Source organism: Thalia democratica, chromosome 3 (assembly GCF_965202585.1).
Source record: "Thalia democratica chromosome 3, ktThaDemo2.hap1.1, whole genome shotgun sequence".
Lineage (NCBI taxonomy): Eukaryota > Metazoa > Chordata > Thaliacea > Salpida > Salpidae > Thalia > Thalia democratica.
The window spans coordinates 82,797,683-82,815,748 of NC_139167.1; the positions used below are offsets into that span (position 1 = coordinate 82,797,683).

Sequence of the window (18,066 nt, forward strand, 5' to 3'; positions counted from 1 at the left end):
CAAACCATGTTACAGTATTTTAAACTTTCTAAAATGTAAAATTTCTACAGTTTCATAGTTAGTTTTCCTTTAATTTACTAAACTTCTTATTATTTTAAACCTTATTAACTAATTCTGCTAAAATATATCTATAAATGTTTACCTAAATTGAAAAGCTAGGGTTAAGTTTTTAGTGTTAGCAAAACGAGAATATTATAAATTTTACACAACAAATCCATAACATACGCTTTTTATCTTACAACTAGATTACTTTAAACACATTAAGGTTAAAATTTTCATCAAAGTTTTAAAATTTTACACATTAGTTTCCTTATATATTACATTAATATTTTGTATGTACAATACTTTTTCACAGTAAGCGATAAAAAAATCACATTAAAAACTTACTTAAATTCATTTCAATGCTTCTTATTTATAAAGAATCTTATTTAACTTGGTAAGTAGCTTTTTAGACAATAACATGTAATAAAAATTAAAAACTTATGTTAAATCATTGATTAAAAAGAAATTTTTACACAGTATTTTAAGTCACAGTAAGAAATAAAAAGTACATTTAGTACAACAAGTACAAAAACCCAAATATTAATGTAATCTTTTAACGACATAAATAACTATGTATAAGACACAAACAGTTTTGGTTAAAAAATGACAGTATGCAATAATCACAGTAGTTATATATTCACAGTATTGAAATAAATAATTTATTTTTTCATGGATTTGTTTTTTTCGTCAGTATCTTGTATTTGGGCCACTTTGTTCATAAATTCTGGCATTCTTTTGCCCTTCTTTTCCAGAAAGTTTCTAAAATATTAGACACTTAATAATCTAGAACAAAAAAGTTAACAAATAATTTTTATGTATGTACTACTTTTTCTAAGTAAAATAGACATTTGAGAAATAACACTTTTTGTTAAACAAATTAAAGCAAATATCATTAAAGTTATTGATTACATAATTCAACAACTAAGTTAATAACTTTAAAAAAAAAATTAGAACTTATAAGGAATAGTTAAAAAATTTTAATCACATTTGTCAACAAAATAAAGAATTTTCGTACAAAATATTACTAATGCTTACTTAAAATCTTTATCATTAAAAGTAGCAAAAAACATTTAGAACTGTGGTTTAACTTGTTAAGTGAAAACAAACTATAATATATTTCCCATATTGAAAACTTAAGTATCTTATGACAAAAATTTCATCACAGATTTTATCAAAAAAAAACAAACTATTGTACTTTATGTATGAAGGTTTTAAATAAAACAATCATGTTATTATTAAAAGAATGTTAATAGCTACATATTTTACTTTTGTTAATTTCCTAACCAGTATTTTAATTCAGTGATTAAGTAACAAAAGTAGTAATATAAAAAACTACTTTAAGTCTTTAAATTTCATATAATCGTTTACTGCAGTATATTGGTTAATAGCAAGTAAGTGTATTATGTTAAATAAATGTATTATATTGTAAGGTGAATTATTTTAATAAATATATAATAACCTGAAAGCCCTGCTTCCATGGATACCAGCCAATTGTTGGTCCATTTCTCCACTCCTTTTCCAACCTTCGCTCTTTTCACGCCTCCTATTACGTCATATTGTCAAAGTGTTTAAATATAACAATAAACAAATTGGCTAATAATAAACTGAAAACTCATACTCCAGGTATAAACCTCCTTATAAATATCAACAACTCTTTATAACGATTGAGTATTAAACTTGAGGCAATAGGGAGCCCAAATTTTTTTTTAAGAAACTAACATTGGATCTTATATGAATGCATTAAGTATAAACTACAAAACATTTTTATAGATAAAAAAAACTATTTAACTTTTCAGATATTGCAATTTTATTAAAAAAGTTTCCGATATAAACGCATGGAATGCAAATCTATCTCCTTCATTTTTTGAGACCTAAAACTTTCAAGAAACATTCCTTTTATAATTCAAAAGACTTTGAATGATGGAATTTAAAAAATATTTCTTTAATTGAACATTTAGATAATAATAATGGACTTAATGTAAAGTTTCGAAGAAGATAAGTTGAAAAATAAAGGAGAAGATAGATTTATAGTGAAACAATTTTTTTTGTGTGTTTAGTTTGCTTCTTCTATTAGTAACACATTGAGCTCGCCGACTTTGATCTCAAAATATATCTCAAAAGTTACTTTGAGTTTTTTTAAGCTGTTAAAATTATCTGATAGCTAAAACAAAACTCTACAAAACAATATCAACTTGCAAAAACCAAGGTAAACATCCCGTGGTCTTAAATTGATTTTTTACTAAACTTTGTTGCTATTGTAAAAATGAAAGTCTAAGTTCTTGTACAACATCTCAGATCATAAAGTATAATTTTACTTTTAGTAAAACCCCCTTATTAAAACCAAACTAACAGCGACAGGGTCTTCATGGTTTTGGTGTTTCAATATCAACATATAATAACGCATTTATAAATTTTAACATGTATATATTAACTATTTTCCAACCTAACAGCGACGGGTCTTCCAACTGTTGGTTGGGTTTCAGAAATTTATTTTTTGCTAAACTTTGTTGCTCAAAACTTATTGTATATTAGAAAGTCAAAGCTGTTATAATACATCTAAAAAAAAAAAGTTAAAAAAGTACGATAAAAAGTTTTACTTTAGGTAAAACCCCCCTTGTTAAACCAACCTAACAGCGACAGGGTCTTCCAACTGTTGGTTGGGTTTCAGAGGCTTCCACTGGTTAACTTTCAGGTACCACTTTCCGTAGTTGATCCTTTGCTTTTTGTTGGAATCACCTTCAGTTGTTGGTTTGTTCTGGAAAGATCAAGTGGTTTGTTAGCCGAATTTAAACACTGAACCATAATCACCAGGTTTAGTATCTTTTAAAACCAAAAAAAAAATCTAGTATAACTTATATTATAACATTACAAAAATACATTTAAATAGTTTATCAAAACACATTTAAATTTGTCTAAAAAAATTAAATTTGTACTGATATATTTTTTGAATAAGTTGTGCATCGGAAAGAGTTGTTCAAAAATACATTTAAATAATTTTTTTATCTAAAAGCTTTCTTGAATAAACACAGATTAATTATTTATTCAAAATAAAACAATTAAACTAATGTATGTTCTCACATTATCGTTTCTGGTAGTAGCTGAAGATTGTCTCGACTTGAAGTTTGTCATTCCCGCGCTTTCTCTGAGTTCCATGGGTATGTAAGAAAGTTCTACTACGTGGATTGGAACTGACAATGCTGGCTAAAATTTATTGTTTTAATTTTAACTATTAAACATTTATAAAAAAGTTCAACTATGTTTGATACTACGGGTAAGATTAATTGAGTTGTGGTAGTATAATTTTAGTTATAGTATAAATATTTAAAATACAATTTATATTTAATAGAACGTTTAATCTCAAGTATTGATGAAAATTTTTTTTAAGAAACCAGTCAAAAATAAACTTAATTCACAAACAATAAAAACATATTTTAAAAATTTACTGATAGTTTTCTTTATTCTGTTTATATAAAAAATCTTATACTTACTTTTAAGCTTTAATATAGTAGTTAAATTTTTAAACATTATTGCATTTTTGTACAAAAATTCATTTAACTTAAACTGTATTACAAGTATCTATTTAGATATTACAACTTATCTACAAGCTTTCAAGTATTAAATCATGCAAAAACTAAACCAGGTATTCAAAAAAAAACTAAAAATATAAATAAACAAAAGTATGAAGCTAAATAACTGTAATACAACCTTAATTATACATACACACATTAAATTGAAGAAAAATAATTATTTACAGTATATCAAGTTTAAACAGTAAAATAAAATTCAAATGTTTTATTAGTCTAGCTCTTTTACATTTTAAAAATTTCAAAGAAAAATAATTGTTCCTTAAAATTTTTTACAGCAAATTTTTCTTCTTATAAGTAGAAAGAAGATTATATATGCTTTGTGTGCTGTTGAATAAACAAGTAAGATTATGCACTTATTGGTCTAGACATGCGAATTTAGTTTGCCATGTACCGCCTTTATATGAAACTAGTTTAAAAATTACTAGACTAGAGCATGCAGTAAAATATTCGTTTTTAGAACAACCTAAAATGTGTATAGTAAAAACATATCTATAGTCTTAATCAGACAAAACGTAACTTCATTATATCTACTTGAAAATTAAATAACATTAAAACTTTAAACTATTGCAAACTTATAAACTGTATGTACAGATTTTTAACATGTGTAAAATTTAACTATGATTTATTACACTACATGCTAAAGTAAAAAGTTATATCACAAATACCCGCTTAATCGACAGAAAAATTGCTATTTAATGCTAAATACAAAGCTTCATGCAAATACATTTTTATATCATGCACAATTACAACTTTATAAACACAGAAGAACAAGCAAGAAAATATGATTTTCATGCACCATTTCACTCATTCACAACCAACTTTAGTTTCGTAACCGGATGCGAACAAACTCATCATGGTCGACTCCTCAATGTTATTGTCTTCTCCCCCTAATTTTTCTACCCAATCACAAAACTGCCTTGTCACCTTTTAATTAGGTGACACGGTTATAAAATTACAATGTGACGTATTTTCATTTCTTCTTTTTTGTTTTTGTTCAAAAATGTCACTCTTTAAAGCGAAAATTTCAGCCTGGGTTACCCACAACTACCCTCTGTTCTTATAACCTGAGCAGCCCTGAGTTAATGGGTAATTAAAATTGCACTTTCTTTTCATCATACTTATATGAAAACTGCATCAAATTATAATTATAGATTAATTTTTTACAGGTATTTATAATTACTTTCTTATTTTATAATTGTGAATGAATACAAAACACTGTCATTCTAATTTGTGACAAATTTACTTTCTGAAATAAAATGTTTTTTAAATGTGAAATTCACAAAGTTAGTGGACTAAACAAATGCAGCTGTAAAGAATACCTACAATTTTTTCAATAGCAGAATTACTGACTTAAACAAAAAAAAAGATACTCATCCTTCTTTTTTAACTAAAAAACATTTCAGATGGCTAAAATTAGCACGAATTAGCTATATTCCTCATTACAATTTATAAAAATTGTAAAAAACGTTTAATAAATACCATTAATTGACAGAAAAGTGTTAAAAATAAGCTGATTAACTGTTGAAACTATCTTAACTAAATGATTTAAGTAACTTCTTAAAGTATTTATAATTTAAAATTAGCCTAAGTGTTTATAATTTTTCAAACTAGCCTAGTTTACCTGAAAGAGTGACAATAATGTAATTTTCGAAATAAAAACATACAATATCTGAAGATTTTTATTAAAACTTCTTCGAACTATAAAATTAGTTATCCTAAAACCATACTTTTTACAACTTAAATATGATTTCAATATTGTATAAAAAATACTTTATTTTAGAAAGACTTAGATTTTCATAAAATACAGACTTGTATATATTATTTTATAATGGTAAATACTTTAAAATATACAGTTATATACCTTAGACATTCATTTAAATTATACTGTTGACATATCTAAAAAACATAAAGAACTAACATAAAGTGTTTTAATATATTTTTCTTGACAATGTTGTTAAAACCTTTTGTTATAATAACTTCTATTATGCTGTTAAAAAAAAATTATAAACAAAAAGTACATTTTTTTTATATGTTTATACTGATGTAATGATTAACTAACTAATACAATAAGAATACTCTTGTAATAAGAAAATAGTAAAAATAACTAAATTCAACCTTTAAAAAAAAAAACTTTTAAAAATAAAAACCATTTTAATATGTTCTTCTTGGCGGGGTGGCGTGGTCGGCTGCTTTTTCTTCTTCATCTTTCCGGTCACCTCGTCTTCTTCGAACTCCACCATCCACTTGAACGGGTTGCTGCTGCTGTGGTGCCCGCCGCTGAAGTCGCCGTTCGATTCCATGTTCGAGCAGAATGTCGTCGTTTCGTCGCTCTGAGATATCAGGTATCCGCTTGAAGGCAGTAGAAAGTTGTAAGTTTCAATGTTAGGGATTTTATGATATTTTAAAGTATATAATGTACGTCATAAGTGCATAAAATTATAGTTTATTTTAATTGATAATAAGTAGAGTTTTTGGTTAAAAAATATTTTCTTGATTAGATTTTTCAAATAAATAAATGAAAATAAATTAATATATACGTTAAATGTTTTATACTTGAGTAATTTAAAAAACAAAAATATCTAAAACTGTTCTTTTACTACTATTTAAAACTATTTTTCGTTTAAAATATTAATAAAAAATTTTGAAAAGCATTAAATGTATGTAAGAAAAACAAAGATTCTTCATATTTTAAAATAAAACCTTACTCTGAACTAAGAACTAAAGCTAATACATTAACTAGTTACAGGTTTAAATTTAAATGATTTAGAAATGTAGCTATAGTTATGTTTTGTTTACGAAGATTATTTATAAAAGACATCAAAAAAATTAGTTTGCAGTAAATTGTTTAAAATTAAACTTTAAATACAGTTGTTTTATGTTTCTTTATTTTCAAAATAGTTGTTTATGACTAATGGCTAATTAAGTAAAATTTATGAGGACTGCTTTAGAATAATTAAGATTAAGTTTAATTTGATTTTAAAATTTATTTAAATAATGATAAAACTATCATAAATGTTGTTTAAATATAATAAAGTTATTAATACAAAATCTACCTGAAACGTATATAACTTTAAAGATATAAATGTTATATATAAGTTTTTACTTAAATTTTCTGATATAGAAAAAAAACCTGTATTTTTCTGTAGTACCTTCAGTTCCAATTGGTACCTCGCTGTAAAAATATTTAAAACATAATAAAATTAGTAAAAAAATCAAGTTAAGTAATATCAAAACATAATAAGTACACGAAAAATCAAAATAACTTAAAAAAAAAATTATAATTGCATGAGAAACAAAAAATAGCAAAAATTGTGAAAACCCAACTACATGAACAAATTTTTACAAATAAAGCTCTATATGCCGTAACTCAAATATTTTTATACCAAATCAATTATAAACAAGAACACAGTCCAGAATTCACAAAAGTTAAAACAAATCTGTTTAAAAACTTCGAGTTGAACAATTAAAAGAAGTCATGTAAATAAAACTTATTGAACAACACCTCATAAAAAACCACATTGTTTTTCTTATCAAAAGGTGATTTATAAGTAATTGTTTAAATATGAACAATAAGACAGTTTTATTATATTTTGGCTCAGTGTATTTGAACTTTCTTTCTTGTTTTACCTTTTGTTAATTTTTTTAACCAGCTTTATTGATTGCTATACTACTTTTAGTAACAAACTTTAGAGTTTTGTTTTCATAATATTTTAATCTAGTATTATAAACCTTTAGCTTTTATTTTCTTACTTGCTACTTTAACTTTTCTAATATGATTAACATAAAAAACTTTTTATGCGCAAAAAATGACTTTAACAATTTAAATCAAAATATATAAAGTTAAAAGAAATAGCTGATTGAGAATAAATGAACCGTGTTTTAAATAATGAACTATAATTTAATTAATGTTTTTGTTTGCGCCTCCCATAAGGATCCTACTGTAGTTTCGACCGCTATATCTCAAAAATTATTTTGAGTTTTAAAAATCTGTATAAAGCAACTTTTAGGTTAGTTAAAACTTAATAAAATATGACTAATTTCTAAAAAAAAGACCTACTACCCCCTGCCCCCTATGCCCTTATCTAAACTTTTGTTTAGTTTCGTGTTTACTGATGTTACTGATGCAACCTCTGTTTATGTATCTATTATCTATCTCTAAGTACACTACAATAGCAACGCACTAAAATTCATCATCAACACAAATGTATTATATCAATATAACTTTCATAGAGGTTGCTCGTTTTTAGTAACACTTCAATTAGTACTAAAATCAATATCTTTAATTAACATGTAACACAAACTACTTGTTAGAAGCAGAATCAGAATTTTCAGTTTCCGTTTCGTCTTCGGAATAATCTTCATCAATTGGATTTATATCCGGATCCAAAATTTCAACTAACTCGTCGAATAGCTGTTTTATATTAACTAGATAATAAAGCTGATTACATTTAACATAATATAGAAAACTAAAAACAAATCTTTTATTTTAGTTCACAAAATAAAATTGTTTCAAATACATAAAATTTAAAGTTTATAATTTTTAAATTAACATTTAAGTAACTTATCATTAAACTTTATTTTATAAAACAACAGTAAAAGCAAAAGTTTAATAACAATGAAGAATTCATATCTGAAATTGTTGAAACTTTAGATACCTTCAAGTCTAAAAAATACCTTATTTTTAGTTTAAAAATCAAAAATAAGATTTATATAAAACTAATAACATAATATAATACAAGTTTATAAATATCTTTAGTCTTCATAGGAGCAATTTAAGATATTAACTTGGTGAAACTTCATTTCATTATCAAAAAAGGTAAACATCTATAAAAAGGTAGCTAAATTTTAAAACTTTACTTTTAAACCTAATTTAAACAGTTCTTACGGCTGTTTCTATTATTTGATAATCACATACAACCGTTGTTTCCTTATTAAAAGCCAATTATAATTGTTTTTTTCTATTTTTCAATAAGAACTTTTTTCTAAGAGTAAAAATAAAGTATTTAGTTGGTATAAGAGAACAAGAAAAACAAAATATTGTACAAAAATACATAATACAGCCTTCATAATTCTAAAGAATAAAATTATTGGACCAACTCAGTAAGATTGCGAGACTCATAACTTTTAGAATTGTGTATTAAAGTTATTAAAAATAGGAAGTCAAGTATTTAGAGTAGTTTAAATGTTGTATATATATTCCAACACTTTTTAATATTTAATAATCAATTCATTATAAACCTTAATGTTAATAATCAAATATCAGTAATACACAATGGTTTTTCAGAATTAATTATTTCTAAAACGCCTCTGAAGGCATACCTTCCTCAAGGTAGGGATGCAATGCAAACAGGATGTAAAAGATAAATAACAAACGTATGAAGTTTACTTGAAAATTGTAATAAAACATTATGAAATACTTTTCACTAACTTCAGGTGGTATACCCTCTTCGAAGTGTGGATACAAAGCATGTTGATGACTATTTAAAATTACTAGAATAAATTTGTGCATCTCATACATATACAAATTAGTTAAAATATTGAATTAGTTTCCACTAACCTCAGGCGGCATTCCTTCTTCAAGATGTGGATAGAGCGCGAGTGGATGCTTCTTCAGTTGATTTTCAACGTCTTCAATGTGATCTTGTTGCATTTTAACCATCGGTAGCTTCAGGTCTGTTGTCATTTGCTCCTTTGATAAGAACGGGTGTTGTTTGCTGCACATGAAAAATATTTATTATAAATATTTTCATGAGTTTAAAATATAATTGTTTTAGCTAATACTTTAATAGTTAAAAATACTTAAATGTGTTGTAATGTTTTCCTTACTCAAAGGTATTGAAATGAAAGATTATTTAAAAACAATTCGGTGTTTGTTGTGTAAAAATAGGGAACAAATTAAAATTGCACGGGTGCCACTATTGAAAAAAAGCAGATAAAGTTTAGAAGCCCAAGGTCAAGGTAAGATAACAAAGTTATTGATTATACTTACTGTTTAAAGATTGAAAAGTCAGGCTAACAATTAGATTACATCGGTCATCAGTTAGATATTAATGTCTAAAAGTAGTAAAAAAATGGCCAAAACAATAGTTCAAAAGTTTAATATTTAAGGTTTAAGTATATAGTTTCTAAGACTTAAGATATAAATTGAAAATTAACGTAAATTTAGCATTTTACGTTTGAATTTAGAAATATATGAGCAAAAATTAAAACAAGTAGTTTTAAGTTGAATATATTTTATAAAATAAACTACTTTTGTATCAGATTTGCTTAAAAAATAGTTTCAATAATTTGATATTTTTCTGTGATTATTTAGTTTAAAGTAGTTTAATATTAATAAAAACTTAACATTATATGCTATTCAAAAAAGAAAAAGGTTATGTTTTTATGATCAAAAACTACACAATTTTAACGGAAAAACTTTTAAAGGTATCTAAATTAAAAAAAAAACAACTAACTTATTTTTGATGTTCTTGTCTTTCATTCTTTGTTTGAAGCTGTCTTTAGGTTTGTACAATAACGCAGGTGATAATCCTTTTCCGCCCTAGGATAAAAATTTTCACTAAAATTTTAGTAAATTATAATCATTACAAGTTAGTAGTAGGGTTTTATTTTAGGGCTTCAACTTACAATAATTTGAACTAGTACTTCAAAGAATTTAAATAAGTACACCTTTAATATTGTTGTTTAGTTTAAAAAGAGATTACTTTAAAGTTTGTGCATTTATTGATCACAAATAGATTTTTAAAACATTTAATTTTTATTGAACAACAATTTTTACATTTTTTATGCAATAACAGCATTTTTTGCTACACTTACTCTTATAATTCGATATTTTTTATGCAAATAAGGTTTCAGCAAGGTTTAACTTGTTAAATTTTAAACTAGAGACCAAGTTTTTAGACATTTTCATAGTTCAAAATAATTTTAATTAAAATCTAACACTAATAATAACAATTAGTCATCTACTTACAAGAGAGCTTATAAGATAAAGCAGCACTAATAAATATAGCACAAATTATTGTTATTTTTTAATAAAAATAGTTTTTGACTACATTACTGAAGTAAACTAGTTTAAATTATTAAGTTTTATCTCACATATATTTTATATAAGGAATTTATTAAAAAAAATTAACAACAGATCTTTTTAAAGTTTAGTCATCAAACCCGTGTTTTTTGAATTTTACAATTAATAAACCATTTATTGAAAATTTGGTGTCCATAAAGAAAAAAAGCTAGGGTAAATACATTGAAAAAAGTTGAAAATTAGTTATACAAGAATAACTAAACAAAAAAATGTAAGGTTTGTAAAATTGTAATTGTAAAGAATTGTAAAGAAAAAATTGTCAAGAATTGTAAAAAAATTGTTGAAAAAATTGTAAAGATAAAATCTTTTGATAAAAAGATGTTTTACTTTTTATCAAAAGTTTAAAAAATTTTTTAGCAAACAAAAAGCTAAAAATAATTTGAAAAAAGTATTGGACCCAAGTATAACAATTTATCAATTATTTAAACAACATTATTTAATTAAAATTTTGAACAAAAAATATCAAAATTAAAATAAGTTAGTAGTCTGGGTTAAGCTCAATTAAGGTAAACAAATATAAATAAGTTTACAGAAGTTCTTAGTTTCATAAACAAAAAAAAGTAAAAAAAGGCCTTACTTGTGAAAATATTTTTTTGTTTTAAAAGTTGTTTAAAGTTTTCATAATTTGAAGTGGTAAAAGATAAAGCTTAAGTAGGATAAGGTAATAAATCAAAGCATTACTACAAGCCAGTACTATAATATTCTTTTGTTTTAGCAGTATGTTTTCCAGAAACTAGGTAAAACACTTAGATCGAATTCAAAATTAGTATATTATTTATCAATATTGTTTTAAATTTTTCTAGTTTTGAATCAAACATAATATTAAAGTTTTTTCTGGATTATTTTATTATTAAAACATCTACTAATCATAACTTACAGAAAGGAAGTATACCCCATCAAAATCTGGTGGATACCCGTCTCTGAAATCGTCCATTTTGGGCCTTAAAAGCACCCAGTTTCTGGTGTTCAGGGACTTCTGAGCGGGTTCCCCTTTCTTGGTCTTCTTCAGATATTTCAGCTTTAGTCTTTCTCTGTACCTGAAAAAAGCAGTAATGTTAAACGAGAGTACTCCTGTAAATTATGAAATAGGTTCATTTATATCTGTGGTATAAGTATATTAACATAAAGTTTAGAAATGAATGAAAAGTTATTTGTAATTAATTAATATAAACAAGTCTTAAATGAGTGAATTTTTTTTTATGTATTTACTAATATCAATTAATTTAAGTTTTTTATAATTTATTTTATCTTAATTAAATTTTAAATTAGTACTTGCTCAAAAGAATACTAAAAAAAATACTAAATTTTGTTTGAAAATACCTAATTTGTCAGATACCTATATGTAAACTTAAAGAAAGTAAATTTTGTGAAAATTTGCTATGAAATACTTTTAGACAAATTTATTTGAAATTTAAAAATTGATATATTTCAATTTTTGTCTGAATTTTTGTTAACTAAGTTTACATAAAACATAAATATTTTAAATGACTAAAACTTATAAAACATTGAAAACAAAAGAAATACTTTAATAAAAAGAAAAAATTTCAACTTCTTAATTCCTTATACATACTAACATTTAATGTCAATACATATTTAAAAATATCAATACGAAGTAAAAACAAAGAATAAAAGTTAACATTAAACTGTTCAACGTGATACAAGAAAAAAACTAGAAGTTAAGGTGGACATGATGAGAAAATTTTTCCACTCTTTAGAAGTATTAACAAATTATTTAATGATAAACTCAATATATACACACAGGATCAATCACAAAATAAAATCTGTGGTGTACAAGCAAAAACTACAACTGTTAATGTGTAGAATTGTAAAAATATATATTATTTTAAAGTGAAATTCTAATATAATACTTTATTATCAAATTTTGTAAAGATTTCAAAACTAAAATATATATTTTTTTTTAATGTAAAATTTGTTATAAGTTTATTTTAACCAGGTATTAAGTATAATCAATAGTTCTCAAAACTTGAAAGTATAAATTAAAACTTTTGTAAAAATTAAAGTATTAACTTTTAAATTAAAAAACTTAAACTTTGCTGAGTAGTTGCATTTAAATAATTTTATTCAAAAAGTAAACTTTATGTTTATCAATTTACTGGTGGTCAAAAACATAAAAATGTGTTTTATAAAACCAACATTAAATGTGAATTATAGAAATAAAAAAATCTATTAACAAATTAGAGTTGATCTATTTTCGAATAACTATTATTTTTACATTTATGTTTATTAAAAAAATTTACCATGGTTGTTGTTTAATTTTCTTATGTTCTTCATATTTTGTTTCAGATGCCAAAGATTTTGATTCAGTAGCCATTGGTGAAGTTTGAATGGTGAAATTTAGTTAAGTTTTATACTACATTTAAGTTTCTTGCAAGCTGTAAAATTGTATTTGTTTATATTCAGTTTTTTCTAAGCTATGAATTCTTAAAATTTAATAACAAGAATGACATAAAAGTTTGTATAAAAACTGCAAACTAAATGATTGTTACAGACTCTAAAACAATTAAAAAAATGAGATCAAATATATAGTTTTTGTTGTTAATGCATATAAATCTTTTTGTTTTAACTTGTTCTAAAAAATCTTTATCATATTAAGCTTAAAAAAATTGTACTCAAATACATTACTTTGTTTTATTCTTTTTTAAATGATTAATAACTAATTTAACTTTTGTTGCTTAGTTTGTATATAAGCTTTTTTGGTATATAAAAATTAACAAAGTTTGTTAAAAAGCTTTTACTAACAAAATGACATTAACTTAACTTTTATTTAATTATTAATTTCAATAGAGACAACTTATGCAAACAAGAAAATGATGTTTAATTATAAAAAACAAAAGTTTTACTCATTAAATTAACTTTTCCATCCTCAAGTTATTTGTAAACTTATCATTCAGATAAAAAAATGGTTTTGAATTTTTATGTTTGTAGTTCTGCACAATATAAATACTTTCACTATTAAAAAGTTATATATAAAAAGAAAAACTAAATGCTTTAAGTTTTCTTGACTTTGTAAATCTAACTATGTCAAAAAAGAAACCCCATATTTTTAACTTAAGTTTTTAAAACTTGGTTAAAAGTGAAAATGGAAAACTATTAAAATACTTATTTTACAAAGCATATCAAATGACTAATTAACAAAAAAAGAAATGTTTACAAAAATTTTCAAGTTGTGTAACAATAAAATTAAAACAATTTGATCATAAATTGGTCTTTGTGCTTATATAAAACATCATGCTAACACTATTATAATATCACTATTTTAAGGGTAAATTACTTATATATGGTAACTTTCACTGTTCTTTAAAAAAATATTTTATTAAGCCAAAGTTTTATGAAATATTGGCGAAACATAGTTTAAACTTTTTTGTTACTAGAATAAATCAGAAAAGTTCTATAGGAGAAAGTAGATAAATTATAGCTTTTTATAATTTTGTGTAAACTTGTTGAAGACTCAAGTTTAAAGTTTTCTTTAAACTTAAAAGAAAGCTTTGTTATCTTCTGAATTGAAAGTTAAATTCCTGAAAAGACTTTACGAATAAAAATGTGTTTTATGAAACACCACAAATATTTTATTCAAAATTAGTTGTTAAATTGTCTAAAATTACAACTTATAAAGCAATTTTGATTATAAATTATAACATTTGATCATATATTATAATATACATGTTATTAGAAATTCAGAACATTTTCACTGTCAAGCTATTTTTTTTATTGAATTCTACCTTTGTTTTAAATGTTATGTTAAATCATTTTGACAATCTACTTAATTTTTTTTTATACTTTTGTCAAAAAAAAATTATAGACAAACTAATCTCTTTTTCTAACTTAAAAGTTAATGCAACAGTTATAGTAGATTCTCCTCTTTTCTAACACATAAAGAGTTTTGGAAATTGTTTTTTATTAACTTTGCATTAACCTATAACTTTGACAATAAATCACACAACTAGTTTAATTATTAAACTTTGCGGGTTTTTCAACTTTTTTAGTTTTAAAATGACAAGTCTAAGTGAATGTTTGCTAAAAACATGCCAGTTAATCTAATCAAATTATTTTTTCAAATAAACAGGGTTGCTAAAGGTTTTCTGTAAATTTATTCCAGGTGTCTTAACTTCCTCAAGGATTTAAAAAATTAAGTTGTTTTTTGTTTATCTTAGTATAAAACTATAGCTAATTAAAATAAACTGACTTAAATATTATAAGAAAAATGAATAGATACTGTAGAACTACTTAAAATGTGATTTTAATGAAAAAAATTAAATGACTGAAAAATATTTTTATCCTTATGATTCTTTATTCTTTATAATAGATTCTTTGTATCTATTCAAAATTTTGTTGTTTCACATGTAAAAACAGTTAAATCGCCTAGTTTTTTTAATGATATCTGTTTGAAGTTCCTTTTTGTTTTCTTTTCAAATTCCATGTTATTTTGCCTAAACTGTCAAATTCCAGGTTTTTTTAGTTTTACAAGATTCCAGATTTTTTGACATAACATAAATTATGAATTTGAAATGGCAAAATAAAATTTAGAGTAAACTTTCAGAGTTGACACACACAGAAAAAAGTAAAAGTTGTAAGATTTACATTGTGGAAAACATCAGTACAAATACTTTCCTACCTTATAAAACACTGAAAAACATACGGAGGGTTGATCTAGTTTTCTACTAAACAGTATTAAAAAATTAAAGATACTTTAGATTTTTTTAATTGTGGTAAAAATATCAAAGTAACTTTTGGACACTTTCACAATTTCAGCATCTTTTAGTCTATTTTTCTATTGTCTTCAAAAAAGTAAAACTAGGAGTAAGAAAACAAAGAATTTACTACCAAATTTCTGAAGGCAAAAAAACATTAGTCTAAAAATTGTTTTCTTTATTTTTTTAATGGTGGAAGTTGAGTGCCTTATACCATGTGTTTTACAAGCTAATTTTGAAAAATGAATTCAAAAACTAATAAAAATCATGATTTTTTATTTTATTTTTCTGTTTTTTTCTACACTATGTACTTAAAAAATATCAAACAAGCAATTAATTTCGAAAAGTTGTTCAAAAAGTTTATTTAATTTATTTTTGTATTTGTAAGTAACCATGAGGCTTTTGAAAAAATGCTCACAAAAGTTCTAGTGGATATAATTTACTTGAACAGAATTTAGTGAGAAAAATCATTTTTACGATTTACAAAAATATCACTTAGAAAATAAATTTAAAGAAAAGAAAATGTCAAATTTATCAAAAGTATAAAAACAAAAAATAATATTTACACGTATAAAATAATGTTTTCAGTTGATCAACAACAAAGTATTCAGAAGAAAAATTGCTACGTTTTGAACTAAGGTAAACAATTTTTAAAACTGTCTAATTCTTATTTTGCTTAAAAAACTAAAAACATATCTGTCGTAACCTTTCTGCTCTTTAAAAAATTCATACTTTGTTAATACAAAAATCAACATTTTCTGTATCTTTTTAAAGTTTTTTAGTAAGTAGTTTAGTAAAAGACAGTTTAAATACTTTTGATAAGTTTATTTATTCTTTTGTTAACAAATTTAACAAATAGAAATATTTCGTAGTTAGTTAGAATTTTAATCAAAAATAGTTTTTATGTTGTAAATAACACCTAGTTTTGTACCTAAAATATGGTTTAGTAAGTGAGTAAGTTTATAACACGAGAAAATCAAAGTTTAAAAAATAACCTAATGGTAGAAAAAGAGTTTTTGGAATTAGGACATAAATAAGATAGAATAAAAATAATTATAAAACAACAGTTTGAGACAAAATATAACACAACAATAATGAGTTCTAAAAAATCCCTAATTTATTTCAAAAACTTGTAGATACAAAATAGTACAAACAAAAAGATATAATGCACTTGCAATACAACGGTTTTGGTCTAAAAATTAAAAAACTGCATGAAACCTAAGTAAGATCGTTTAATAAGTTACTACATACTTCAAAATATTTTTTTACAGTTGTAGTAGAGTAAATAATATTTCTTTGATTTTCAAATCATTAAAAAAACTAATTATTGCGAAACATTGAAAAACGAAAAATTAAAAGTTTACCGCAAAGAGTTTTTGCCAAAGACTGTATTTAAGATTTTAAAGGTAACAAAATGTTAAGGCACTCTTAAATTAGGGAATGTTTTTTGGTCATAAAACAAACTTTTAAAGCAACAAAACTACAAATTAATAAAAACTTTAAAGTAGTCATGAACTCATAATCATACAAAGACAGGATTTTAACTTAATATAAGATTATTTTACACAAGATAGTGATCAGAAACTTAAATTCTATCGCTTCAGAAATTTATTTCACCTTTTTTGATTTTTTCTTTTACAGAAAATTATAATAACACAATTATTTAAATCAAATAGCTGGAAATTTTCTCTAATGCACTGTTGCTGTCACGTGTTTTTATTTACTATTAATATGCTTTTTGAAAGTTAACAATTTAAAAAAAAATTAATATTGTTTGCAGCTTATTTATTAGTGTTTTAATTTTAATATCAAAACTGAATAACATATTTATTATACTTGATTACTAACAAGAGACTGTTTTGAGGTTAAGCTTTAGATAAACGTTATCTTGAGGTTGTTGTCAATAAAATGTTAATGTAATTAGGTTGCTGTTAAAATATATATAAGCCTAGTTTAATTTTTGTCATATTTACATATTCTTACTTTTAAAATGTATCTCTTTATCATCAACTGTAGCAACTTTTAATTATTCGTTTTTAACAAATATTACAACTTAAAAAAAAGACCTTTTGAATTTGTTTTTATTGCTTAAAAAAAGCTATTTTTGTCTGAGCAAGGGTTTCTCAAAATAGGCTAGACAATGCAAAACAAAATAAGTTGATAAAACATGTTAGATATAAACTATTATCTTTTATTTAGTAATACTACTTACAAGTACAAATAGTTGTAATGTTTATAAAAAATAGCTTGTAACTAATCATTATAAAGTGAATAAACAGCTAAGGGTTTATTTTTGAAGTAGTAGCGTAATATAAAAGCAAAGTTTTATGATTTTAGTTTTCAGTTTGAATGTATTCTAATGTGTTAAGCATTTTCATCACAATAAGCAATAAAAACCTAATCACTATAAGCGTTTTAATTCTCATTCAAATTAAAAGCTTACATTAATTAGTTGCCTATCGCTTATTTTTAAAAAATATTAAACATAAGGCAATTATAAACCCATATAATGCATTTATATTATGTAAATACATTTTTTTAGATCTAATATGTAACAACGTTCAACTTAAAGCTGAAACTAATATGAATATACAAACATAAATTGAAGTTCCATGTATCTTACCAATTAAAAGAATTAAGCAAT

General features: G+C 23.7%; 1 protein-coding gene across 1 annotated transcript; it reads right to left on the bottom strand.

The window, feature by feature from the left end:
• Window positions 1-621: 621 nt before the first annotated feature.
• LOC145831587 (protein FAM47E-like) lies at window positions 622-13,108 on the bottom strand. Its single transcript, XM_082938888.1, has 12 exons — window positions 12,972-13,108; window positions 11,591-11,750; window positions 10,085-10,170; window positions 9,187-9,343; window positions 7,934-8,040; window positions 6,760-6,801; window positions 5,777-5,978; window positions 4,449-4,553; window positions 3,121-3,243; window positions 2,670-2,797; window positions 1,502-1,585; window positions 622-801 (listed from the first exon to the last, which is right to left on the bottom strand). Exons 1-12 carry the CDS (start codon window positions 13,043-13,045, stop codon window positions 702-704), a joined length of 1,368 nt encoding a protein of 455 aa, XP_082795014.1. The 5' UTR covers window positions 13,046-13,108; the 3' UTR covers window positions 622-701.
• Window positions 13,109-18,066: the final 4,958 nt, after the last annotated feature.